This window comes from Dermacentor andersoni, chromosome 7, assembly GCF_023375885.2.
Source record: "Dermacentor andersoni chromosome 7, qqDerAnde1_hic_scaffold, whole genome shotgun sequence".
In the NCBI taxonomy this organism is placed as follows: Eukaryota; Metazoa; Arthropoda; class Arachnida; order Ixodida; family Ixodidae; genus Dermacentor; species Dermacentor andersoni.
In genome coordinates this window covers 73435503-73462612 of record NC_092820.1, presented here as the reverse complement: position 1 = coordinate 73462612, position 27110 = coordinate 73435503, and the positions used below count along the sequence as shown (strand labels likewise).

The window sequence follows — 27110 nt, the reverse complement described above, 5'->3', positions numbered from 1 at the left end:
AAAGCGCAAGCGTAATCCTTTTTGTTCCTTCTTGTGTCCTTTCAATAGCATCGATACCTACCAATTAGTTCACATTTCAATCAATCAATCAATCAATCAATCAATCAATCAATCAATCAATCAATCAATCAATCAATCAATCAATCAATCAATCAATCAATCAATCAATCAATCAATCAATCAATCAATCAATCAACTTCATTTCCTTTGGATAGGAGGAGTACGGGACTAAAAGCTTGAGCAGCTTGACGAGGTCCCGACCCCGTTACAGTTGGCAAAACAGCAGGATGACGGTCAGTCACACACGAAGAGTTCAAATAAAGCGGCGAATATTACATAACATCGAGTAACACTAAATTATGTAACAAAGCGCGAAACAATGGAATCCATTTGCATAGGCTTGAAACGGCATGATCATGAAAAGCAGCGATCGACAAGAAGAGGGTCAAAATATTCGAAAGGATGTACTGTCCCTGAAAATAAATGGACTGGGCGAAGCGCTTAATGAGACGTTTGAAAAAGAAGCATTTATAGGATTCACTGCCCGGGTTTTCTTCGCACGCCAGGCATCCGGCCGGGTAGCTCCATGTAGCGCAATAATAACGAAAACTTTACGTCGCCGAAGGTGAAATCTGAGCCAGGGTCCCCCAGCACCGAATCCCGGTGCTTTACCCATTAGTCCCACGGACGCATGCACGGGACGAGGGAGTAACAACCTTACGCCAGCTCTCGATTCACCTCATGTAGGCGAGCGCTTTGAGAAGCTTGGCGCATGCGTCGCGTCGCACGGCAGCAATTTAAGCACAAAAATGAAAAAAACGAAACGTGTCACTTTCCCTCCTCGTTCCCTCTTTGAGACGTTATGCTACACAGCTCCGCCCTCAAGATCGGCCCAGATCGATGGCTGAAATGACGCTCTCCGCGTTGAACGTTGAGTGTAGCCCTACTAGCGGTGTTCTAGTTCACTGTAGCACTAATATGCACGGCAAAAGAAAAAAAAAGACACGCGTTTGCAACAAAGTTCACGCACGATCGGGAGTCTCGCAGTCATGCCTGCACTGGTTTGCTAGGTGCAGCTGTGCAAAAACCTCTCAGAACGACGTTGCTTCAACTAGGTAAAAAAAAAGGTAAAAAATGAGAAAAACAGAGAATAACAAGGAGACAAGAACAGCGTGCTGCAAAACGGCGCATATTTTGTTTACAATGGCGATAATCTGCATTGCTTTTTTTAAAGGACCCCTCCTTAAATTTGGGCATTGTAAGCAGACAATCGCGTTGACGTGGTGACGACCGTTCACGCGGCGTTGCAACACCACGACAACAACGTCGGCGCAACCATGCGCAGTTCAGATTCAAACGTGTACCGACAATGAGACAAGAAAAAAAAAACGCGTCGTGCCATCGATTTGACTATGCACCGCCAGACATTGATTCCCAGATACGCGTAATCTGTTCTTGCAACCGGCCGCGGTGGCTTAGCGTCCATGGTGTTGCGGTGGTAAGCACGAGGTCGCGGGATCGAATCCCGGCCGCGGGGGCCGCATTTCGATGGCGTCGAAATGTAAGAACGCCCTTGCATTCGGGGCACGTTACAGATCCTCCGAGGGTCAAAATTTATCACCCGTCTCCCTCATATTCGAATCGTAGTATTGGTAAGTGAAACATCAGAATTCAATTTGTTTTTGCAGGCTTTCGACGAAAAAAAAACAACACACATTTCGTTTCATTCATTGTTGCGTCCGAGTACTGCGATGCGCCTAGCTCGCAACACTTACAAGTGTTGCATGTGCGCGGGCAATTACTCCATCACATAAGTTCCAGCGAGTGCAAAAACAACAATCCCACGTGTGTTTGCCGATAAATGAGTATGATGTTGGCTCAGACTCACCATGGGCGCATTAGGTACACGTATGACGACTTAAACGGGGTCCTACAGGAGACGTTGGAAGCCGTACGCTTCCGTTTAATACGTTAGATTTAGGCAAAAAATATGCGTTTGTCAAATGAATGAAACGGAGTGAAATGCAATATCAATATATTTGCAAGGGCACTTGAAGAGCACCGGCGAGCACTAACACATAAAATAATAACAATAATAAAAAGAAATAGACAACAAGAACGAGTTCGAGTCACTGGACGCAAAGTCATCCCTAGAATTAGTAATATTATTTTGAGATCATTGTTTTGATTCGAAATAATGTTTTTCTCACTCGCACTGTACATTAACACTGACATCGTTCTGAGCTCTTCTTTTTCTGTGTAGTTTTCCCACAACTGCAGAATGGCAGCACTTGGATGCTTTGTGTTGTCATCTATTGTCATCTAAACAGCTCGGAGGTTATGGTGATAGTGGGATGTGCTGAGAGGTCGCGCTGCCACATAAGCTTCAGAAAGCATTACTATACTGGAAACCACCAGGACACTTACGGCAGATGGACGAAATTTAAACAAACGCAAGCGAAATAAATTATTACGGTGGGTCGAGGGTTAATGGTTAACTGGACCGAAATCTTTACTTTAGCTGAATTCGTTGTAAAGGAGGAGAATTAAAGCAGTAAAGGAATTAAAGGAAGTAAAGGAGGAGTATTAAATAAATCTTGCCTCTACGTCTGATCACTCACCTTTGTCATTCTTTATATATGCACATTCACTGAGATATCTCGCGCGATCATTTGGTGCGTTACCCTCCCCCCACATTTTTGATTATTGTTTGTTTGTCTATGTTTTGAGTTAGAATGAGAGTAGTTTAGTTGGTTCAATATTTCTTTTGTACTTGTGAAACTAAATTAGCATAACACGCCATGTTTCATTCTGTTACTGTTATTTTTATATTATGCAACCTGCTCTCTTCTAGGTTGCCTCGGAGCATGAGGGTGTGCCAAATAAATAAATAAATAAATAAATAAATAAATAAATAAATAAGTAAATAAATAAATAAATAAATAAATAAATAAGTAAATAAATAAATAAATAAATAAATAAATAAATAAATAAATAAATAAATAAATAAATAAATAAACGTTCCTGAAGCCACAATTAAGCTTGGTAAGTGTTCAGTTTTCTTAACAATGGCTTCCAGATAAAACAAGCAGACAATGCATGTACTTGGTAGTTAGCGAATGTGATGCGAATCTCATACCATGGCCTCTAGTATCTCGTTTGGTGCACGGATGCGAATCATATATAACAAATTACACCTTGCACGACGCTGTCCGAGCGCAGCTGCGGAAGCTGGTCATGTCCTTTGAAGTCGGTGCGCAGCGCGACTCAATAAAACTCGATCATTTCTTACTCGCCGAAGTCATTGAACTTACGCGATTCTTTCTTTAAACACACACACACACACACACGCGGGCGCGCACGCGCGCACACGCACGCACGCTCACACACACACACACACACGCACGCACGCTCACACACACGCACGCTCACACACGCACGCACACACACGCACGCACACACACACGCACACGCGCACACACACACACACACACACACACACACACACACACACACACACACACACACACACACACACACACACACACACACACACACACACACACACACACACACACACACACACACACACACACACACACACACACACACACACACACACACACACACACACACACACACACACACACACACACACACACACACACACACACACACACACACACACACACACACACACACACACACACACACACACACACACACACACACACACACACACACACACACACACACACACACACACACACACACACACACACACACACACACACACACACACACACACACACACGCACGCACGCACGCACGCACGCACGCACGCACGCACGCACACACGCAGAATGAGTGACATGCAAACCTACAAGGAGGATAATTCACCGACTCACGTGGAATGGCTCGAAAGGGAGAAAGAACTTCTGGCAGTGGATCACGGCCGCGACCACGTAGCACAGAGCTGGGATGCGCATTGCGGCCGCGGCATAGAACGCGGCGTGTTGCCCCAGGAACAGCAGTGTCACCTCCCAGCCGAAGGTGGAGGTGATGAACAGGGACGAGTAGACAGCGTAGAAGACTGGAACCAGCTGCGAGAAGGGTGGCGGTGAGAGGGTGAAAAGAGAGAGACAGAGACGGGGGAGAAAGAGAGAAAGCAAGGGGACTAAATGCAGGGAGGTCAATCAGACAAGCGTCCAATTTGCTACCCTGCACTGGCATGTGAGAAAGGGTGGAATAGAAAGAGGGAAAACGGGAGAGAGTGAGCGCACTGCGCACACAATAGGAAGCACAGCGCGAATACCATCGGTGCAGGTTCCATAGAAAAGTAGAGAGGTTAATTCGAAACCGTTTTATTTTACCCTTTCTTTTCACTTTATTTTATTTTGGCCTTTCGACATTGGCTGGTCTAACACAACGCCTAAGTTAACGCCCATATTGGTTATAATGCTAGTTATACTAGTTATGTACTATAGTTATAAGAAATGAATAGAATCGAAGGAGAAGAATGATAGTACGGCCACAGAGATGTACTTTCGGGACCGTATTACGCAAGGCTTCTTTTCGACCCATTCTATTCATTTATCATCATCCGTCACACCGAGGGATCAATCTCGGCGACAGCGAGGGCGCAGCTTCATGCTACCTCATGACGGAGGGCGGAAACAATAGAAAATGCAAAAAAAAAGGAATGTTCCATAATACAGGTACCGGTCGGCTATCCGGCACGAGCATGGTTTCGTGCGATAGCTAGAGGAAAAGTTATAAGAAATTAGTAAGTAGTAGTCCTTTACAGTGGCCAAATTCTACTCATATCGATAGCCCATAATAAAGTTACACACGAAGATAACACCCTAAATCACAAAAATAGCGAGAATAATGACGTTTGCTTGCCGCCGGCGCCAGCCTGTCGGGATGCAGCGCTTTTCTCCCTGTATTGTTATTTTTTGAGCGTAAAAATTTTAATCAGTGAATGCCCCGAATTGGCTGGGTGTTACCATGTAGAGTGCCCGAAACAGTCGATTTCACTGCCGCAGCTGAAGTCCAGTTCGGAGCTCAGCTTAGACTTGTAGAGACAATAAAATGTACCAAATGTTTTCTACTCGTTTAGATGCTGCCTCTCATTAATGATGCGAGAGATGCAAAATAATATTAATAGATTTCAATGTTTGGCGGGCAGACATACTTCATTTGTAACTAGGTCAAGGTAAATGGAGAAGGTGGCAATGCCAAATAATAAAGCGATAGAAGAAGCAGGCTACTGTAAGAATGCATACGGCGTACAGGGCTCAGGAGCGTTATAACGTAAACCTATTCCAAGCTGCTTCTATTCTATTGCTGCTATAAACTGCCCGCGACTGGTCGATTAATTACCGGGCTACTCCACTTCGCCTGTCTGTCATCTCACTTCACGGAAGCCGCACGTACACTGATTATGTGTGATGAGACAGAAAAAAAAAAAGAATTACTACTGATTCCACACCTATCTCGCCATTAGCCTTCCGCTAGTGGTCAAAAGCTTTCGAGCTGCGTCCACTTCACCTTTCTGTTACGCGACGCCACAAAACCACGAAATCTCTCCCCGTTAAAGTGACGTGTACGCACTAAAAAGATGCATTAATATGCCGAAGGAAACCGAACTTTTTTTTTCGTAATGGCTCGAGAGTGGCCCGCTCTGAAAGGAATAGAAGACGTCTACTTACCGATTGCTGTGGCAGTGGGTACTTGGAGCTGCCGGGGAGAACGAATTTATTTGCGTATAATAAAGATATGACGTGGCAATACAACGCCGTCGAGCCCTTTCGGCAGGTATACGACATCCCTCGGCCAACTCTTCCTCGCTGAAGACTCTTCCTAGCGGCATTTTGAGCCTGCAGGGTTGCACGCCATCGCGATTTTCGGCCAGCCAGGGCGAGCCAAAGAAGGGGAAGCGGACCAATCAGAGACGTCAGCACCACCTTCCTCGTCCGGTTTGGTGCTCTCACTGCGCTAGCTCTGGCCCGCCGAAAACCCTTCCCAATTCTGCGCGCTTCTCGGCTCTAGTCAGCCTATTAGATAAGAAGAATCTGTCAAGGTAGGCAATGCTGTTTGCTTTCAAAGAAAACAAAAGTGATTCCTATAAACGAGGAGCGCGCTTCACGGAGCTGTTCAAACAACGCTGCGGGTCCGATAATTTCCTCGGCGCGGCCGTAATCTCGACGTCGGGAGATTAGAATAAAACGAGAAAGGTACAGTTTCGAATTATATGGCCCTCGGTTCCTGACTACAGTTTTCGGTATTCAGCCGCTAAATTTAGTGATAAATTTTAACTTGAGCCTGCTGAGACTTTCCACTTTCTTTGTTGGTGGCGATGGAATTGTCTATGTTTACGCATCTCTGAATTTCGAGAGAGACTACTTGCGTAGGCTATGCGTGCAATTCGAGGTTGAAGAACGCAGTTGCTTACCGACGGTGCGACATGGGCGATTGTCCGGCCCAGCACGGGATGCAAGAGGTACCACTTCCAAGTTCGGGTAATGATGTATTTTGTCGTTTCCCATCCCCAATTCTTCACAACCTGCGTGGTCCGACAAAGCAATGTTGTTAGCAAGTGTGAATTTCGGCAAATAAGACGTGTCAGCGCATGGTGATGTTGTAGGGCACATAACACTCACGCACTGTTACAAGATCGGCAGCATGTCACACTCCTGCAACACGTGAAGGCGAAAGCCTCCTGCCCACGTGGTAATGCATTAGGTTATCCGGTCGGAGGGGTCAGATTGCTTGCAACACATAGCCAACTGCATGGGAAGTGAACGAATTGATCAGAAGGTCGATTTCCTCAACGACACATGCCGATCACTTAAAGATCTATCTAAAGGTTCTTTCGTTCTTTCTTTCTTTATTTCGTTCCTTGTTTCGTTCTTTCTTTTTTCCGTTTGTTCTTTAATATTCAGTCATTGCATCTTTGCTTGCTTAAGGGGATATCAGCCATTCCTGATGTTGATGTTTCCTTTCTGTCTTTCCTTCGTTCTTTTTTTCTTTCGTGCCTTCATTCATATTTAGCCATTGCATGTTTGCTTGCTTACGGGGGTATGAGCGATTCTAGATTGTAATATTTTTTTTCGGGTATGAACGATTGCTGATGAAGATAATATTTGGACTACGCGTCAACTTTTTTTTAAACCACCCGACTAACGCCGCATATTTGGGTGTGAGCCATTCCAACGAGGCACTTAACGCTTTCGCCTTATTAACTTTGCATAAGCACATAGCCTTATCGGTATTCTTACCATAATAGCCACGTGATCATGATTAAAAGAAATGCTAGTACACGAAAAGATTCCGAAATCACTTGGCATTGCACGCGCTCCGTTTCACCAGAAGGTGCCAAGGAAGGGGAAGTGGAGAATAAGGTGGTGTGAAGAAATGAGAAAATTTGCAGGTGCAAGTTGGATATCACCTAGCGCAAGGCAGAGGCAATTGGAAATCGCCGGGAGAAGGCTTTGCTCCGCAGTGGACTTAATATAGGCTGCTTCTGATTATGATCTGGGAAAGACGTCCCAAACAACGCTTCATTTGGCGCTGCGACATTTGGCATTTGGTATTTGTGTCGGTTGTGTAACAGCAATGAGTGTTTGACTTAGTAACGAGAAACTTCCGTGTTTCTTCTAACATGCTATATTCTCGCCACGCAGGACATGCAGCTACGTATAAACACCCCTGCTTTCGATTGATATATGTGCTGTCTGCTCAGGCTTTAAGCCCCGGCGAGCTAATGATTGTCGTGCGGGTGTTTTAATTCAACGTGAAAGCCATACCGAGATAGCTTATTTGACGGTGTATGTGTATCTAACTGCTATGGCACAAGGCCAGCGTTTTACTCTTGTCCTCGCACCGACGCAAGACGCTATGTTTGCAGTCCAACACATGAGACAACCAAGTGCCACTAAACGTGCCCCGGAAATATCTTTCGGCGCGCCAAACTGGTGTCGTCGCGTCGTCGACGTTTTAGGTATGACGCTTATGCGAGAAATTTAGTAGGATGGACGCTATCCTACATGTTCGTCATGGCAAGTATGAGTGCTCTGAGGCACCACGTGGTGCTCACAGCAGAGTTTCGCCTTCAGAAATTGCGGAGATCTGTTTGGAAGACTATATTTTTACGCTTGCACTTAATCCATGTTCACAAAGTGTAACTGACAGGACGAACCAGGCATATCTGACACACTAAGGACCCTAACGTCGTAATGAATGAGATATTACGTCAAAGGTCACTTGTGGTGGCGGCGGCGGAATGAGCTTATTTCATTAGAGGTGAAAAGAAGGCAGGAGCAGGTTGCCAACTACCAACAGGAGGGGCAGAAAAACCTGCGCATTGTGGTTCTCTTAGAATAGAAAATTAATTCAACGAAATGATACTAAACCGAGATGATTCTTTTGCGGTCATGACGTCCACTACTTCGCGATTCTGCCAAGCGATGACAACGTAGGCGAACACTATAAGATAGGGGAACGGTGTGCAAAATCAGTTTAATCACGTGCGTTTTGTTCTTTTTTTTCCTCCGCAGTTCGAGAACGTGCACCACATTTGCGCGGTCGCCTCTGCACGAGAGGCCAGCGCGTGCTCCGCGTGAAATTCTTTGCGCATGCGCACTTTGCATCCAGGAGAACGATAAACCGTCTTTTTAGTGATAATATACAAGAAAGAATATTTCAGTTGCAGATTCATTGCTGTCACTGCAGGGGTTGCGTAGCTTTGAACATTAGCAATTAAAGAAAGATATAGAGATAGGCGAAAACAAGATTAAAAAGAAGCGAAAAAGATAGGACACAGGAAGAAACATCCCGAGGAAAACTCTAATGAGGTTGACCTTGCTTCTCTAAGCGTCGAGCAAAGAGGTGGAAACTATTTCCCATATTTCCATGGCTGTCTTCAGAAAGAGCAAGTTTTGGTTAGGCTCACGGACATTAAGGAGTTTTAGAATAGGAGCAATCAACCCTAGGGTGCTTCTAACGCATAGCACCTCACCAGTGTAGACGCGTCGAACGCAAACCGCTTCCTTTCGTTTGGGTTCCCACCTGGGTGCCCCTGAGCTAGGTCACTCTACGTAAACTTTGCGCACACAAATATAGTGACACCAATCGACACGGTGGCTCCCGCATGTATAGCGCCAAATTTAACCTGATTCCTCAGTAAAAGCAAATAATGGTAACGGGTAACATTCATGAGAAACAAATGATGATAAACGCTATCAGTTTGGCTCATGTCACGTAGATGAAGAAGATTGAACGATAACTCGCCACGTTTTCGAAATTGTTTGTCGATCGAGCGCCCGTATATAGTTTTTTTTTCGCTGGCGTATGGCCTATGTTGAATTCCTTTGGCTGAAGATGGCCGCTGCTTTGCGTGGCTTCCAACTGGAAAACCCCAATTGTCTTGGTGGTAAATGTCCAAATTACAAATGATTTACCTAAGCTCTACTTTCTTGCCCATTGCCACTCACTGTAGCGTTAACCTGACTGACACACAAAAAGAAAAGGTAACGAGACGAACACCTACAGCATTTGTCGTGTTCCCCTTTCTTGCTTCCACCATGTTAACGCTACGGTTACTGCTTTAAGATGAGCCTGCTGACCCGAGAACGACTTTTGATCCTTTTCCTGAAGGTTTAAACAGATTAAACATGTAACAAGTGTACGTATTGCAATAATCGACGATTTTATTTCGCAACAGCTACTATTAGAATTTTCTTCCATAGCCGTAACAGTGCGGGGAATGGTTTTACTCCGGTAAGGCGTTCGCTCCGGTAAAATAAGGGAATGCAAAGCGGTCGCTGGTTGGGGCACCATGAACTTGTGGGCCGCTATTAAAAAGCTCAGTGCCCTTCCTCTCTGTGAAGAAGGATGACCAACGAAGCTGTGCATGTGGGCCCCTTAATGAAGAACTGCACCTCCACCGTGGGTCGGCCCGACATTTCACTATATTCGGGATCGGCGCACGTATGGGGAGTGTTTAACGCCTGCTCCACTTCCGCCGCAGGTCGGCCCGGTATTGCACTCTCTTCGGGATCGATCCACGTATGGGGAGTGCTTAACGCCTGCTTCACCTCCGCCGTGGGTCGACCCGGCATAGCACTATATATGGCATCGGCCCACGTATGGGGAGTGCTTAACGCCTGCTTCACCGGCACCGCAGGTTGGGCCGGTATTGCACTATCTTCGGGGTAAGCCCACGTATGGGGAGTGCTTAACGCCTGCTCCGCTTCCGCCGCAGGTCGGCCTAGCACTGCACTATCTTCGGGATCGACCCACGTCCACGTATGGGGAGTGCTTAACGCCTGCTTCACCTCCGCCGCGGGTCGATCCGGCATTGCTCTATATTTGGCATCGGCCCACGTATGGGGAGTGCTTAACGCCTGCTTGGTCACCTCCACCGTGGGTCGGCCCGGCATTGCACTATCCTTGGGATGGGTCCACGTATGGGGAGTGCTTAACGCATGCTTCACCACCGCCGCGGGTCGGGCCGGTATTGCACTATCTTCGGGGTAGGCCCACGTTTGGGGTATGATTTACGCCTGCGTAACCTCCGCCGCGGGTCGGCCCGGTATTGCACTATCTTCGGGATTTTTTTTTTTGCACGCAGACACGTTAGTGAGGAAAGTAGCTTCGCTGTAAAACCTCGGCGCTCCTGTGCTTAAGCAGCACTCATAACCCGCATCGTCCAGTGCGTAGGGTACGTCATGAAGAGATTTCACAACCACAGTATCTATGGCGCGCGCGCCTACATCTCAACCTTTGCATTAAAAATAACTGCCATGACCCTCCTTATCTTATGACGATCAGTGACTTACCTGCTTTTGCTTAAGACCATATGGACTGTTTCTGAAGGCACTTGGCATCTGCTGCACAAGAAAGGCGCCTAAGAAGCAGACGAAATGAGTGTGTCATTGCGATGTCATAAATAACTACAGATGAGTCTTTAGTTTTACAGAGAGCACTTCAATTTTGTTTGAGTAGGAATTTTCGCAATATCGAAGGTTGATGGAATAAAATATACAGCAACGTCTCTCAATATGCTTGTGCCTCTGAACTTCGCAGTAACAAGGCACAAGGACTGGAAGTTTCAGTTGTTACAAAAGATGTTTCCGATTACAAGACGAACAGTAGCAACTGTGTGAGAAGGAATAATAAAAAGAAGATTGAGGATTTGTTGATCAGCCTTGAAGCGGGACGTCAAACGACATCGACGCTTTGTTGCAATTTTTGTCCGTTTTTATGACTAAGCGCGCTAATCGCCGGCTTTCCCATGGAACACCGGCCACTTACAGCGCGCAGCCAGATCTCAGTGCCTCCGATATAGATGGCACACATTTGTATATCCTTCCACGATCTGAAGACAGCTCAGGGGCGTAATCGTTCTTGGAATGGGCTCGTATAGCTGGCGAACCAGTTCTGCAGGAGCCCGCAAGTTGGAGGAAAATTCATGAAAGAGAGAAGTGGTCAATCACCCGATTTGTCGCAAGAAGTTACGGGAAGGCAGGCACAACAGGAAAACGTATTTACAATACAACTGTAGGGCGATCAAGTGCTGAACCATATGGCCGAGACAGCGCGCCGTGACACTATAAAGGAACGAAGCTACAAAAGAAACCCATGCAGGTTTCCTTTGCAGATTCGCGCTTCAAATGGGGTGGATGGTAATTTTCTCTTTGAAGTTCTATTTATTAATTTTATCTATTTGATACAACACTGCGGAGAATATTTCACGCAGGAGAGGGTGCAAAAAAGAAGAAAACACCCATGTTAACAAATCACAACGTAAGGGTGAAGTCGATGGTAATGAATTCCACTCTGTAATTGTATGCGGGAAGAATAAAAATGTATATGAGTTAGCCCTTGCGAATACAAGTTTGATGTTTTGACTGCGTTTATGACGTGAGGCTCGACCAGTGGGTTTCTTCAAGTAGTCGTAAGGTTTTATTGCCTGCTTACCAAAACAAACAGAAGCTAACAAATAAAAAAAAACGTGCTGTATTTCTCCTTTGAGCAAGTGGTTCAAGTTCGGCCAATTGTAACATCGTCGAAGGTGAGTAAAGACGTTTGAAACGTTTGTAAACGTAGCGGACGGCTTATTTTTAAATTTTTTTCAGGGTTTTTCTTCCTCTGCCTGAGTAAAAGGATCCCAAACAGCACTGCCGTATTCCAAAGAAGGTCTGAGAAAATCTTAACTACTACACGCAGAGACAAAGCAACAGCGCGCGCATGCGATCCCATAGATGAGATGAATATATATATATATATATATATATATATATATATATATATATATATATATATATATATATATATATATATATATATATATATATATATATATATTATATATATATATATATGTATAATATAATATATATATATATATATATATATATATATATATATATATATATATATATATATATATATATATATATATATATATATATATTATATATATATATATATATATATATATATATATATATATATATATATATATATATATATATATATATACATCTATATATATATAGAAAACTATCAGTCATAGCTCTCGTAGTATAGCCCTCTGGGCCGTTTCCTTTTTTTTTCTTTCGAAAGTAGTCCTATTAGGGTTATTATAATTACACGAAGGTATTTCGCCCTCGTCAGCAGCAGTCCTTGGTATAGTTATTCTGGCGGCTAGCTTCCCACGCTATGCGTGCCGCCATCGCACCTGGTTAAGCTTTTCCTAGACGCTAGAGTTATGCTTTGTCCGCGCAACCTTGAGCGATCGGAAAGCACGTTTTCCCCTCTTGGCCGGCGGAGAGGGGAGGCTTCGTTCCGGCCGCGAAGCTCTCCACATCTCTGTAAGGTGCCTTGTGGTGGTCTCGTGCTGACGATGCCCTCTCGGTGAGCGCATATTTCCCCCCTCATCTTTTAAGAGGTTCAATACATACAAGCATTTGTCTCGCAAACCAGATTTTTTTTCAAGGGAATTTTCCACGTCTCAGTAATTTCTCTCGTCGTATTCGAGTGCTGATTGCCGTGTTATAGTTTGTTAACGAAGCTTTCCCTCAAGTCTAAATATTTTAAGGCAGTTTTCCTAGCCTCTAATGCCGCTCGAGTTCGCTCTTCTCCTCGAGCGGCCATTTTTCCTAGAAAGTATGCCTTCCAACCACCGACTATCGACTATCGCGGACAACAAGAGTCTCTTTCCGCGTAAGTGTGAGGCTCGGAGCAGGAGCTGTGGCGCTTGAAAGTAGCCTGGGGCCTGACGAACCAACCGACTGAGCTATCTTTCCGGGCAACATCGAAGGGTCACGAGTTCAAATCACCTGTTATGTTCCTTTTTTTTCGCCCCCTTTTTCTTTCTTTTTTTTTCTTTCTTTTAATGTCTTTTCCTTTATTTTATCACTGTACGGGAACCCTCCTAAAAAAAAAAAGAAATATATATATCTTCAAATATGTATGGCCTCACATGTGTAGGTCATAAATACCAGGTTCTCTAGCCGAGTGCCATCCATGCGGTATAACCGAGCTCAGATTGGTCCACCTTGACTGATCAAATAGGGCACCACTGTAGGTTAAATGAGGCGTACAACTCCTGCGGGACCCGCCGTGGTTGCTCAGTGGTTATGGTGTTAGACTGCTGAGCACGAGGTCGCGGGATCGGACCCCGACCACGGCGGCCGCATTTCGATGGGGGCGAAATGCGAAAACAGCCGTGTACTTAGAATTAGGTGCACGTTAAAGAACCCCAGGTGGTCGAAATTTTCGGAGTCCTCCACTACGGCATGCATAATCAGGAAGTGGTTTTGTCACGTAAAACCCCATAAATTAATTTTTAATTTAACTCCTACGGGGACGGTAGAGTATCCGTCTCCAGTGCAAGAGGACCGTGATTCAAATCCCGGTGCCGCGCAATTCTCCACCGGAAAATACAAAAAAAAAACCGTGTGTTGAGAAAATTGCACAAACAGGCCTGGAGTGCGGCCTGATCCCGGTGACCAGAACCGGTAACGCACTCTCTCACCAGAGCAGGATTGGCCACCCTCGTGCAGTACTTGGCCACAACCTCCTATATGAATACAACAATCGAACCCCGGCCCTCAGTCCCCAGCAGCCGCGAAGCAACTGACCACGGCGGCGGTCAGATCTGTGACGCTGCAGAGGGTGCTAAGAATACCTGGCTCCGGACAGGCCGCCATTGGAATCTGAACATGGCAACGTTTAACGTTAGAACGCTATCTAGTGAGGCGAGTCTAGCAGTGTTATTGGAGGAATTAGAGGGTAGTAAATGGGATATAATAGGGCTCAGTGAGGTTAGGAGGACAAAAGCAGCATATACAGTGCTAAAAAGCGGGCATGTACTGTGTTACCGGGGCTTAGCGGAGAGACGAGAACTAGGAGTCGGATTCCTGATTAATAAGGAAATAGCTGGTAACATACAGGAATTCTATAGCATTAACGAGAGGGTGGCATGTGTTGTTGTGAAACTTAATAAGAGGTGCAAAATGAAGGTTGTACAGGTCTACGCTCCTACATCTAGTCATGATGACCAGGAAGTCGAAAGCTTTTATGAAGACGTAGAATCGGCGATGGGTAAAGTCAAAACAAAATACACTATACTGATGGGCGACTTCAATGCCAGGGTAGGCAAGAAGCAGGCTGGAGACAAGTCAGTGGGGGAATATGGCATAGGCTCTAGGAATAGCAGAGGAGAATTATTAGTAGAGTTTGCAGAACAGAATAATATGCGGATAATGAATACCTTTTTCCGCAAGCGGGTTAGCCGAAAGTGGACGTGGAGGAGCCCGAATGGTGAGACTAGAAATGAAATCGACTTCATACTCTGCGCGAACCCTGGCATCATTCAAGATGTAGACGTGCTCGGCAAGGTACGCTGCAGTGACCACAGGATGGTAAGAACTCGAATTAGCCTAGACTTGAGGAGGGAACGAAAGAAACTGGTACACAAGAAGCCAATCAATGAGTTAGCGGTAAGAGGGAAACTGAAGGAATTCCGGATCAAGCTACAGAACAGGTATTCGGCTTTAACTCAGGAAGAGGACCTTAGTGTTGAAGCAATGAACGACAATCTCATGGGCATCATTAAGGAGTGCGCAATAGAAGTCGGTGGTAACGCCGTTAGACAGGAAACCAGTAAGCTATCGCAGGAGACGAAAGATCTGATCAAGAAACGCCAATGTATGAAAGCCTCTAATCCTACAGCTAGAATAGAACTGGCAGAACTTTCTAAGTTAATCAACAAGCGTAAGACAGCGGACATCAGGAACTATAATATGGATAGAATTGAACAGGCTCTCAGGAACGGAGGAAGCCTAAAAACAGTGAAGAAGGAACTAGGAATAGGCAAGAATCAGATGTGTGCGTTAAGAGACAAAGCCGGCAATATCGTTACTAATATGGATGAGATAGTTCAAGTGGCTGAGGAGTTCTATAGAGATTTATACAGTACCAGTGGCACCCACGACGATAGTGGAAGAGAGAATAGCCTAGAGGAATTCGAAATCCCACAGGTAACGCCAGAAGAAGTAAAGAAAGCCTTAGGAGCTATGCAAAGGGAGAAGGCAGCTGGGGAGGATCAGGTAACAGCAGATTTGTTGAAGGATGGTGGTCAGATTGTTCTAGAGAAACTGGCCACCCTGTATACGCAATGCCTCATAACCTCGAGCGTACCGGAATCTTGGAAGAACGCTAACATAATCCTAATCCATAAGAAAGGGGACGCCAAAGACTTGAAAAATTATAGACCGATCAGCTTACTGTCCGTTGCCTACAAAGTATTTACTAAGGTAATCGCAAATAGAATCAGGAACACCTTAGACTTCTGTTAACCAAAGGACCAGGCAGGATTCCGTAAAGGCTACTCAACAATAGACCATATTCACACTATCAATCAAGTGATAGAGAAATGTGCAGAATATAACCAACCCTTATATATAGCTTTCATTGATTACGAGAAAGCGTTTGATTCAGTCGAAACCTCAGCAGTCATGGAGGCATTACGGAATCAGGGTGTAGATGAGCCATATGTAAAAATACTGGAAGATATCTATAGCGGCTCCACAGCCACCGTAGTCCTCCACAAAGAAAGCAACAAAATCCCTATAAAGAAAGGCGTCAGACAGGGAGATACGATATCTCCAATGCTATTCACAGGATGTTTACAGGAGGTATTCAGAGGCCTGGAGTGGGAAGAATTGGGGATAAAAGTTGATGGAGAATACCTTAGCAACTTGCGATTCGCTGATGATATTGCCTTGCTTAGTAACTCAGGAGACCAATTGCAATGCATGCTCACTGACCTGGAGAGGCAAAGCAGAAGGGTGGGTCTGAAAATTAATCTGCAGAAAACTAAAGTATTGTTTAACAGTCTCGGAAGAGATCAGCAGTTTACGATAGGTAGCGAAGCACTGGAAGTGGTAAGGGAATACATCTACTTAGGGCAGGTAGTGACCACGGATCCGGATCATGAGACTGAAATAACCGGAAGAATAAGAATGGGTTGGGGTGCGTTTGGCAGGCATTCTCAAATCATGAACAGCAGGTTGCCACTATCCCTCAAAAGGAAAGTGTACAACAGCTGTGTGTTACCACTACTCACATATGGGGCAGAAACCTGGAGGCTTACGAAAAGGGTTCTGCTGAAATTGAGGACGACGCAACGAGCTATAGAAAGAAGAATGATGGGTGTAACGTTAAGGGATAAGAAAAGAGCAAATTGGGTGAGGCAACAAACGCGGGTAAACGACATCTTAGTTGAAATCAAGAAAAAGAAATGGGCATGGGCCGGACATGTAATGAGGAGGGAAGATAACCGATGGTCACTAAGAGTTACGGACTGGATTCCAAGAGAAGGGAAGCGTAGCAGGGGGCGGCAGAAAGTTAGGTGGGCGGATGACATTAAAACGTTTGCAGGGACAACATGGCCACAATTAGTACATGACCGGGGTAGTTGGAGAAGTATGGGAGAGGCCTTTGCCCTGCAGTGGGCGTAACTAGGCTGATGATGATGATGATGAATCTTAGAGAGGGGAGAAATTCGCCTAACTTATGTTTCAAGATGCCTAATTTCTTTCGGGATGTGGAGCGAATGTTTATATAATCACCAGCGGTGGTTGCTCAGTGGCTATGGTGTTAGGCTGCTGAGCACGAGGTCGCGGGATCGAATCTCGGCCACGGCGGCCGCATTTCGATGGGGGCGAAATGCGAAGACACCCGTGTACTTAGATTTAGGTGCACCCCAGGTGGTCGAAATTTCCGGAGTCCTCCACTACGGCGTGCCTCATAATCAGAAAGTGATTTTGGCGCGTAAAACCCCATAATTTTTTATGTTTATATTCGTAGACCAGTTAAGACTGGAAGTTAATGTCAGTCCTAAATATTTGAAACTCTTCAAGGGAGTTGTTTTTTATTTGGTAGGCAAAGGGAAGTTTGTTGTGTTAATTAGTGAAGCACACGTGCACAGTTTTCTGATGGTTAATTACCATTTCCCATTTAGCACAGAGTTCTGCCAATTTATTTAAAGAGTCATTGAAGGTGATTTTGTCGGAGACAGAATTGACAGGGGTAAATAGGATGCAGTCATTTGCAAATAACTTCAAAGATACAGACGAGTCTGCCATGTCCACAATTCCATTAATATATCTAATAAACAGGAGTGGTCCCAAAACAGACCCCTGCGGAACCTTTGAGCATACATCTAAAAACCGCGAACAGGATCCGTCCACGCTAACGTACTGATACGGTTTGATAAATACGCTTTAACCCAGTTAATAATATGCGAGGGCAAACCAATTTCTTTAATTGGAACATTAAATTTTAATGCACGACCCTTTCAGATGCCTTAGAGAAGTCTAGTAGTGTAATATCAATTTGGCCACCTTGGTGAAAATCTTGGACGACTCGTGAACTGTTGTGATTAGTTGAGTTACGGTGGAGTATTCATGCCGGAAACCGTGTTGTGCATCAGTTATTATGTTTTTTTTTTGCAATAGGAAGTCATTCATGTATTTTGATAATATATGCTCAAGCATTTTACAGGAATAAGAAGTTGGGAATATGGAACGATAATTATCTATCTGTAATGGGGAGCCTTTCTTAAAAACACGGCTAACTCTCGCACTACGCCAGTCATCAGGGAGCGCGGCTGTATCGATAGACTTCTGGAAAATTATTGCTAAAAGGCGAGCCACTTGTAGTGAATATCTTACGAGGAACGCATGTGGAACGCTGTCCGGTCCTGGAAAGTTTCGAATGTCTAAGCGGAAGATACGCTTAGGAACGCCTTCAATAGTTATACTAACGCTTTTGTGTTCATTATCTTGGAGTACTTCGGAAGATTGATTTGACATCGAAGGACGTGGCATCGAAAAAACAATTTGCAAAAACGTGTTGAATGATTCAGGTATTTCTTTTTTTATCCGTATGTACACTACCATTCACTAGAAGCTGGGCGTTCTTGAAGAACACTTTCTTGTTCTTGTTTCGTGTTCTCGAAGAACACGATCACAAACTAGCCCATAGTCATGTGGTTCAGTAACATGAGGACAAGGTTACCTTCAAGATTATTTAAGATTCTGCCACTGTCGTTGAATCATGGTATACGCGTACAAAAGAAAAAAAAAGCTGGGTGTTTTTCAAAAACACCCAGCTTTCTTTTTTGTGCACATATAGTTCTCATTACCTTTAATGTTAAATAATCTTGAAGGTAACCATGTTCTCATGTTCCTAAACCACGCGACGATGGGCTAGTTGGTGATCGTCAGAAATAAACACGTGAGCAGAAGGGATACCACTAAGAATGTGTTCCCGTTGTTGTCCGTCTTCTTCAATGTGGTGTCTCTTTTGTGCGGAAATACCTCCATGTTTTAGTTCCTCAGGTTAATTTTTATCATAAAAGCTACTTTGAAAAGAGATCATCACATGTATATGTTGCATCGTGTAGTAGGTTGCCATGTCGATGCTCCATCCCGGATTGTTATGGGATCTCGCCGCATGCAAAGAGCACCTCATGGTTGCTTTATCGCCCTCTGTGACGGCACAACCGTCCAGATATAACTAGTGCCATTATTCCTGAAGGTATACGACGGGAACAGAATTACGCACTTCCATACAATCAGGCATGCATTTGACCTCATATCAGTGATGAATATTTATCTACGCAATCGTTTCCGAGGCAATTTTGAAAACAAAGAATTGAAGGTTATGTGCACGTTGAACGCAGCCGAGGGCAACGCTGAAGCGATCGCTATAGTATGGCACCAATGAACTCGACTGTGCGGTCCTCGCTGTCCAAAAGTGAGGGCTTGAGCTTGTTGGGGCGAGTATACATACCAAAAAAAAAAAACGAACTAAGGGGTCTCTTATGTTAAACTTAAGTGATATGTATGAGGTAGCATGGTTGTGTTTGGGTAGCTGTTTACTTTAATGGCGCTGCTCGCACGCGCTATTTCCCACCTACTCTACAGCGTATCATCCGTATCTTGACACCGGAGCAAGCGAGGCTCTTCGTCTGTAGCGTTCTTTCTGCGTTGACCCCCTCGCACACCACACCCACCAGCCCTAGCCAGGAGGCCCTTCACGCTTAACACACGCAACGCTTAAGCTCCCCACATCCAAGCGACACTTTCGTCACACCTGAAACTCAACAGCGAGAACAGGTCTTCTTCGAGCGGGTGCCAGGACTCAGGAGACGCAGGAAAAGGAGTCTGCTCTCGCCCTCGCTCTCTCGTGTGCATGTGACCAAGTGTGCATGCCCGAGGACTCGTCGAGCCGAGCACAGCAAACAGCGCCGATCTAGACTGAGGGACACTCAAAAGTCGACACGCACTCTCCACACGCCTCCACGACGCTTCCATAAATCGCCAAGCACAAACATTTGCACTTGGTAACGATGCCGTGACATACATTATAGAGCATCTCCGGGGTCACCTGTTCTACTAGGCATGACCCCCCCAACGTCCTCTTCACCTACTGGCACATGCCGTCCCGCTAAATAATTATCGTATTTCCTCCATCCTTTCTTCCCGCCCCTTTCCCTTCCCCACTCGTGGGTGAGCTGGACCACTCCATCCGAACGCTTTGCCCTATGATCTGGCGTCTTACGCAGCACATCCAACGTCCCCTATCTCGATGCTACACTTAATGCAATACAAGTGATGACGTCTTATACAATGAGCTGTTTTCACTATCAAGTTGATCTCTCTCCGTCTGTGCGTTGACGCCTTGCCGTCTTAACCGTTGCTAAACAAGTGGCACGTCGCCCTGACGTCTCGGCAGCACGCTGCCTCGGTCTTGGGGCTGCGTCTCTTGGCAGGAGCGAAGGCCAGGGGCGTACCCAGGGCGGTGGGGGGGGGGGGGGGTGGCTTATGGGGCTCCAGCCCCCCCCCCCCCCCCCATTTTTTTCCTGCTGTCATGCACCGCCGACTTCGCTCCAGATACGTCAGTGGGAACATTGCGAAATCGGGCTGGATTTCGCGACAACGCCCATGCACCGGGAGTCACATACAGTAACGCAAGGAGCCCCATCCGAGCACAAAGTTTCAAGGGCGTTTTGATGGCGAGCTAATGGCGAGCGGGCTCGTCGCGGTATCGTGCGGAGGCCGCGGAATCTGCGGAGCGCATGGATTTCAATTATGAAACTTTATGGATATAAAGTTCTCAAACTTTTGATGCGAAATGTGCCTTGACTTTTCTAAAGTCGTACATCGGACCATACAACGAGACAGGCCAAATCAACACACTATTAGACAAGCTGACAAAGCACGCAGCGAGGTCAGATGAGATGTAGTGTTTTGGTGGTTCATTTGTGCTGTCCCGCACCAGTGTCAAAGCATCCATGCCAAGACACTAAAGCTAGCAAAGGTAACTACGTTCTTCTTGATTTTTCTACTTTGACTTTGATTCGCGAGGACACATTGAGCCTCTTCAATTTTTTTGTCCTTGCTACCCGTGGGTTGCCGGAACTAGCCAGAGCGCATGCGTTTTCCTCGTGTTGGCCCTACCACCACGGGGCGCACTTCGATGCGCGTTCGTTTTTCTCTGGCCTAGTGGATTTTCGCCTAGCAGAGTTCTCGACGATTTCTGGCTAGCAGACAATAAAAAGAGAAAAAAAAATGCATTGTCGCTCGCCGCCATCAGTTGCGGGGACTCGACGGATTACAACGCGTTCGCTTGAGGGCAACCTTTCCGGAAAATCTTGTCTCGCTGGGGGATACCGAGCAGTATGCGTATGGCTCTCTGTGAACCAAGCGTCTCACGTTTTCTTCGATATTCCTTCGGTAGCCACATTAGGTGTCCAAAGTAGGCATTCGGTGGTGGCCAACGTGCTTTCCTTTGCGTATTTTCATTTCCGTGTCCCCGCCCCACAAAAGAAAATCAGACCCTGTTGCGGCGCAGGAAATCGTCGCATGGTGAAAGGTCGATTTTGTTACTTGCTTTTTGCGGAATGTAATGGGCCACGGGACGCTTCAGTTGCTGGATACTGGTATTATATTATTGCGAAAGCAATTAAATGGACGTTCCAGGCGCATTCCTGCCATCGCCGTCGCCCTCATGTTCCGTATAAAGTGCAAGGGTGATAACATCATGACCGCGCGCCGCATGCTGTATGTGCGAGTGGAAGCGTAGGGGGGGGGGATGGCATGTGTGAGCCGACGATGATGGCTCAGTCTTGTGTGCACAACGGAGAAAATCGGGGAGCAAGCGCGCCTCCTCCTGTGGCGCGCGATACATCAGGGGGAGTGGAGGGAAGGGCTGCTGTGATCTGTGAATACGTGGTTGCGCAAAATATTTATTTGCCTTGCTTGACGCATTATATATTGACTTTTTCTTAGATAAGCAGATTTATTGGAGACTTATACGTATATTTAAATATCTTGTTGCTAGGTTCTGTGTATACGTGCAGTGAACTTTCAGTGCCCATTTCAGTGCCCATGGGCAGTTTTCAGTAACTGAGTGAAACAACTTTATTTGGTCCACTATAGACGTAAGCAAACTCCACGCCACCTGGCTAGGCCCACTCGGGGACCATCAGGTGAAACCTGACGGCCCTCTCGCGAGCCCTCTGGACTGCCAGGATTTGAGAGGTCTGATCCGGGGCCCTAATTAGCTTCATCATTTCCTCTTGGGTGAAAGGGTGACTGGCAGAGGCGCAACCCCACAGAACATGTTCGAAGTCCGCATAATCACCACACAGAGGGCAGTCCGGGCTTGGGAACCGTTCGGGGTACATTGTGTGCAGCGCCGCGGGGCTCGGGTTTGTGCTTGTTTGCAGAAGTCTGAGAGTGACTGCCTGGGCCCTGCACAGCGAGGAGTGCGGCAAAGGTAGGAGTCTTCTTGACAGATAATTATATTTGCAGATTTCGTTGTACGAGCAGAGAGGCTCGGGTCGCCCAGGAGAGGACGCGTTGCCCAGCGCACGGTCAGTCAAACCTCGTGCAGCCGAGTGCGCCTCCTCGTTGGGGTTGATCGAGGCACCCTCAATGGTTCCAAGGTGCGCAGGGAACCAGGCCAAAGAGTGATGTTTCATGTCTTTGGCACTTTGGATGATACGTAGGGCCTGGAGAGCCACCATTCCCATCTGAAAGGCCCTGACAGCGGCCTTGGAATCCGAATAAATCGTGTCATGTACACTGTACGTCAATGCAAGAGCAATAGCTACCTGCTCTGCAACGCTGGAATTAAAGTGCGGATGGTAGCGCAGCTAAGGATTTTAGAATCACAGTCGATGACCACTGAGGAGAAGGCCTCTTTTTGAACGTACGAAGCAGCGTCTACGAAGCATGTTCGGTCCTTGTTCAAGCGGGCACTGGCGAGCAGAGCTTTACCCCTGGCTCGTCTGCGTTCTTCGTTGTAGGTGGGATGCATATTTCGTGGCATCCGGTGTATGTAAATCTTGGACCTTACGTTGCTAGGCAGCTTCACAGCGTCGAGACTGACGACTGTGGGGTAACGTCTCAGCTTGCCAAGTATGGCTCGGCCCGCTGGGGTACCGGAGAGTCTGACAAACTGGGAAAATTCTTGGGCTTCAACGATTTCTTCGAACGTGTTGTGAATTCCCAAATTGAGGAGGTCTTTTGTGTGCGTTCGGATGGGAAGGCCGAGGGCAAGCTTGAAGACTCTTCTGATTAGGGCATTGATCTTGTTGCGCTCAGTGACACTTTTTTGCCCTTATCAAGCTATATTTTGGCATTTGTATGTTCCATTGTATCTTCGCATTTCTAATGTACGAGGGCAAGTGATATGAAAGGGAGCCAACCCACTCTGAGCAATAATGGTTCGGTTCATTATCTGCGAGGCATGCACGTGGCACAGGGGCATCTCTCATTTAAAGAAGTCACATGCAGGTGTGGGGATAAAGGTTCTTTAATGCTCTCATACACTGGGTTGGTCATGGTTGCGTGACATAATGCACACTCCAAAAGTTGAACAGCGTGGTGTCGTGAGGCTTTTGACAGCTGAAGATATTTCTCAAAATGGAAGTAGTTGCCGTATGGCTGCCGTGTACTTTGAACATTGCATTTCATTGGCTACTGTGAAGCGTTGGAGGAAATGGTTCAAAGAAGGACGTGAAAGTTGCAAAGACGATCCAAGACCGTGCCAAAGCCACCGTGCAATCACCCCCAACGCAACTGCAAAGGCCGATTAGACAAGAACGGAGGACAAGCATCGATGAATTGGCAGTGCGTGTGACCATCAGTTATGGTTCGGGTCACACCCTAATTCATGAACAACTCGGTTATCGGCTCTTGTGTGCGCAATGGATACCCAAGATTTTGAACCACCGCCAGAAGATGGAGAGCTTCCGCGCTGCCTTGACTCTTATAATCCGGTATCACAATGAGGGTGACGACTTCTTGTCTGCTATTGTGACTGGGGACGAATCATGGTGCCACTACTACGAGCCTGAAACAGGACGGCAAAGCTTACAGTCAAGACATTGGAATTCACCACTCCAAGGAAAGCAACGGCCGTCATTTCTGCCGTTGTTGACTTCTTTTCCATCGTCTGGGGCCATTATTGATTGAATTTGCTAAACCTGGCGAGACTATCAATCGTTTCCGAAATTGTGAAACCTCGGATCGGCTGCGTGCCACTATCAAGAACAAACGACGTGGAAAATTGAGGAATGGGGTCATCTTGCTCCACGACCATGCCCATCCCCACATCACTGATGTGGTTAATACAAAACTGGCAAAGTTCAAGTGGGAAACGCTGCAACATCCGCCATACAGCCCAGAACTGTCGCCTTGCGACTTCCAGATTTTGGGGCAATTGAAAACAGCTCAAGGGAACCAGAAACGTGTCGGACGATGACGTGAAAGAGTCAGTTACAGACTTTTTGAAGCAGCAGTCCAATGAATTTTATGAGACGCGAATCACGCGACTGGTTAGTCAGTGGCACAAATGTCTAAATGCTCATGGAGAATGCTTTTAAATAAAGTACCCGGTTTGTCATATATTCGGTTTGGCTCACTTTCATTTGACTCGCCCTGGTATATTTTGCAGAACTCCTGCTTTTTGTATGTGCTCTCTGTTGCCACTATAATTTCAGTGCAAATACTCACAATACAAGACCTGTGAAGCTGCACCTGCGCAATGCATTGTAACAAAGGACAGCGTCATTGAGATTTTTCTCTGGTCTTTGCATATGTACAAAAATGTAAACAAGGTTATTGAATGAGAGAGAGAGAAAGCGAGAGAGAAAGAAAGAGAGAAGCAAATGAGAGAAAGGAAGGAAGGTTAATGAAGTTTCAATAAAATAATTGTCCTCATCTTGTTCATTTCATGGCCTTTACATTTTTCATATCAGCGGCATGGACTGCTTTGCTGGTTTCAAACGGATATAGTTTTAAAGCTTGTGGGATATTTTTTTTTTACTTATTAAATAGACAGGAAACATGGAAGCATTCATATAAGTTGTTTCGGGCACAAATTTCGAGACAGACGAGTATATTCGTTTATGAAAATACACATATTTTACCTGTCATGACAGCGCATAGCGTTTAAGAATTTGTTTGCAGCATCTTCGGCAATGGCATTGCAGTTATTATTAATGTGTTTGATCCCCCGACAAATTCCATAAGGAGGAAGCTGAGCTGCAACGTTGCGTACAGCGCACAACGCTGACGCTGTGTGCAGCTGTGACGCTGTGACGCTGTGACTAGCTGCGCACAGCGCTGACGCTGTGCGCAGCTAGTGCAGCGCAGCGCAGAGCTCTGCCTTCGAAATGTCGGCATCCAGCTGTTCGTTGGGAGCTCCGACGTAGTTTGGCACGGGCGTATCGCTTTGTCTCGAGGTGCTAATGTATGCTGGCGAGCTCCGCAAGCAGTTCGGCGTCGGTGAATGGGCATTGGAGTAATAAATGCGAAGCATTTCTTGGCGAACATTTGCAACTTTGGAAGTGTAGCGACCGCCCGTCACTTCGTTGTCCCCACCGTGGGTGTCATTCCCCTTCCCGTCGAACACAGCGACATTCCAGTTCGTTTACGCCTACTTTTATGACATTCTCGCTGCAAGTCGCACAGTCGGAGAACTCAAAGGGCACGTTCGCCTTCTATTTGAGCGACTGGATGAACACGGCCTGGTGCTAAAGCCCCAGAAATGCATTTTTGGAGTTGAAGCCCTTGATCTTCTCGGCCATCGCAATTCACCCCAAGGCATCGAGCCACTGGAATCACGGGTGCAGGAAATCGAGGACATCCCTTCTCCGACCTCTTTCCGAAAGTTGTGGAAATTTCTGGGGCTCATAAATCTTGAAAAGCGCTTTATACAATCCTGTGTGCAAGTTCTTCACCCGCTTACCGACTTACCGCCTCGCAACTAAAAAAAAAAAGAAAAAAAAAACGCCTACCTTCCTCTGGTCTTGGGAACGCGAACACTCCTTCCGGGAAACCAAAACGCGGTTAGCGACTGCAGTTTTGCTGATTTATCCGCCACCCCACCAGCCAACTCACCTTATGGTAGACGAATAGACCACGGCAGTGGGTGCTGCACTGCAGCAGCGCGATGGAGGCCGCGGGGCTTCTTCCCAAAGCCCCTCAAAGCTACAGAAGCTCTCTACAGCCTTTTCGGGAGGAAAATGTTGGTCATTTATTGTGCACTCAAGCATTTCCGTTTCTTTTTCTTGAAGGCTATAGCTTTTACATTCTGACCAACCACAAGTCGTTAACCTTTGTGTTCAAGAACAACAGTTCTTCGTACTCAGAATATGAGCTTCGACAACTTTCCTTTATCTCCGAATTTTCTACGGGCATCTACCATATCTCAGGGACCGAAAATCAGGCAGCTGATCGACGCACTGTCGCGGATCGGCGCTGTGCCTGCTGGCCCTGTGTATTTTCAAGCTCTAGCTTCTGCCCAGCAAAACGAGCCCGAGCTGCGTCAATTGCGGGAAAAAAAAAAAAAACTCGTCGCTTCAGCTTCATGAGGTGTCGCTTCCCTACACAAGAACATTGGTCACGTGCGACACATCACATGCAGCTCCTCACCCGTTCGTGCGCCATCAGTTTCGGTGGCCAATATTCGATTCACTGCACGGGCTAAGCCATCCCGGCATCAGAGCAACGCAGAGGCTTATCACAGAACGCTTCGTCTGGCCAGGGATCAACAAAGAAGTTCGTAGCTGGGCAAGAAGTTTCCAAGCCTGTTAAGCCGTGAAAGTGACCTGGCACACGCATTTAGCGGTGCAACCGTTTCGACCACAAGAGAGCCGTTTCAATCATGTGGATTTAGCTTGATGGGGCCTATGCCACCATGCCAAGGTTTCAGGTACCTCCTTACGTGCCTCGACCGGTACTCAAGGTGGCCTTAGGCGGCGCTTCTACAAGACATCACGGCCGAAACAGTGGCGGAAGCATTTGTTGCTACATTGGTGTTGCAGTATGGTCGCCCTTTGCGCATAACTACTGACCGAAAAAAGAATGATGGGTGTAACGTTAAGGGATAAGAAGAGAGCAGATTGGGTGAGGGAACAAGCAAGAGTTAATGATATCTTAGTGGAAATCAAGAAAAAGAAATGAGCATGGGCAGGACATGTAATGAGGAGGGAAGATAACCGGTGGTCCTTA

At 46.3% G+C, this 27110-nt stretch overlaps 1 protein-coding gene across 1 annotated transcript in view; it reads right to left on the bottom strand.

Annotated features, from left to right (window-relative positions):
- Positions 1–27110, bottom strand: part of LOC126534310 (protein-cysteine N-palmitoyltransferase Rasp-like) — a 62694-nt gene that overhangs the window by 25990 nt on the left and 9594 nt on the right. The window contains exons 3-5 of the mRNA XM_055072802.2: positions 10845–10912; positions 6458–6568; positions 3909–4103 (exon numbers count right to left, since the gene is read on the bottom strand). Coding sequence (XP_054928777.1) covers positions 3909–4103; positions 6458–6568; positions 10845–10912 — 374 coding nt within the window. The remainder of the gene's footprint in view (positions 1–3908; positions 4104–6457; positions 6569–10844; positions 10913–27110) is intronic.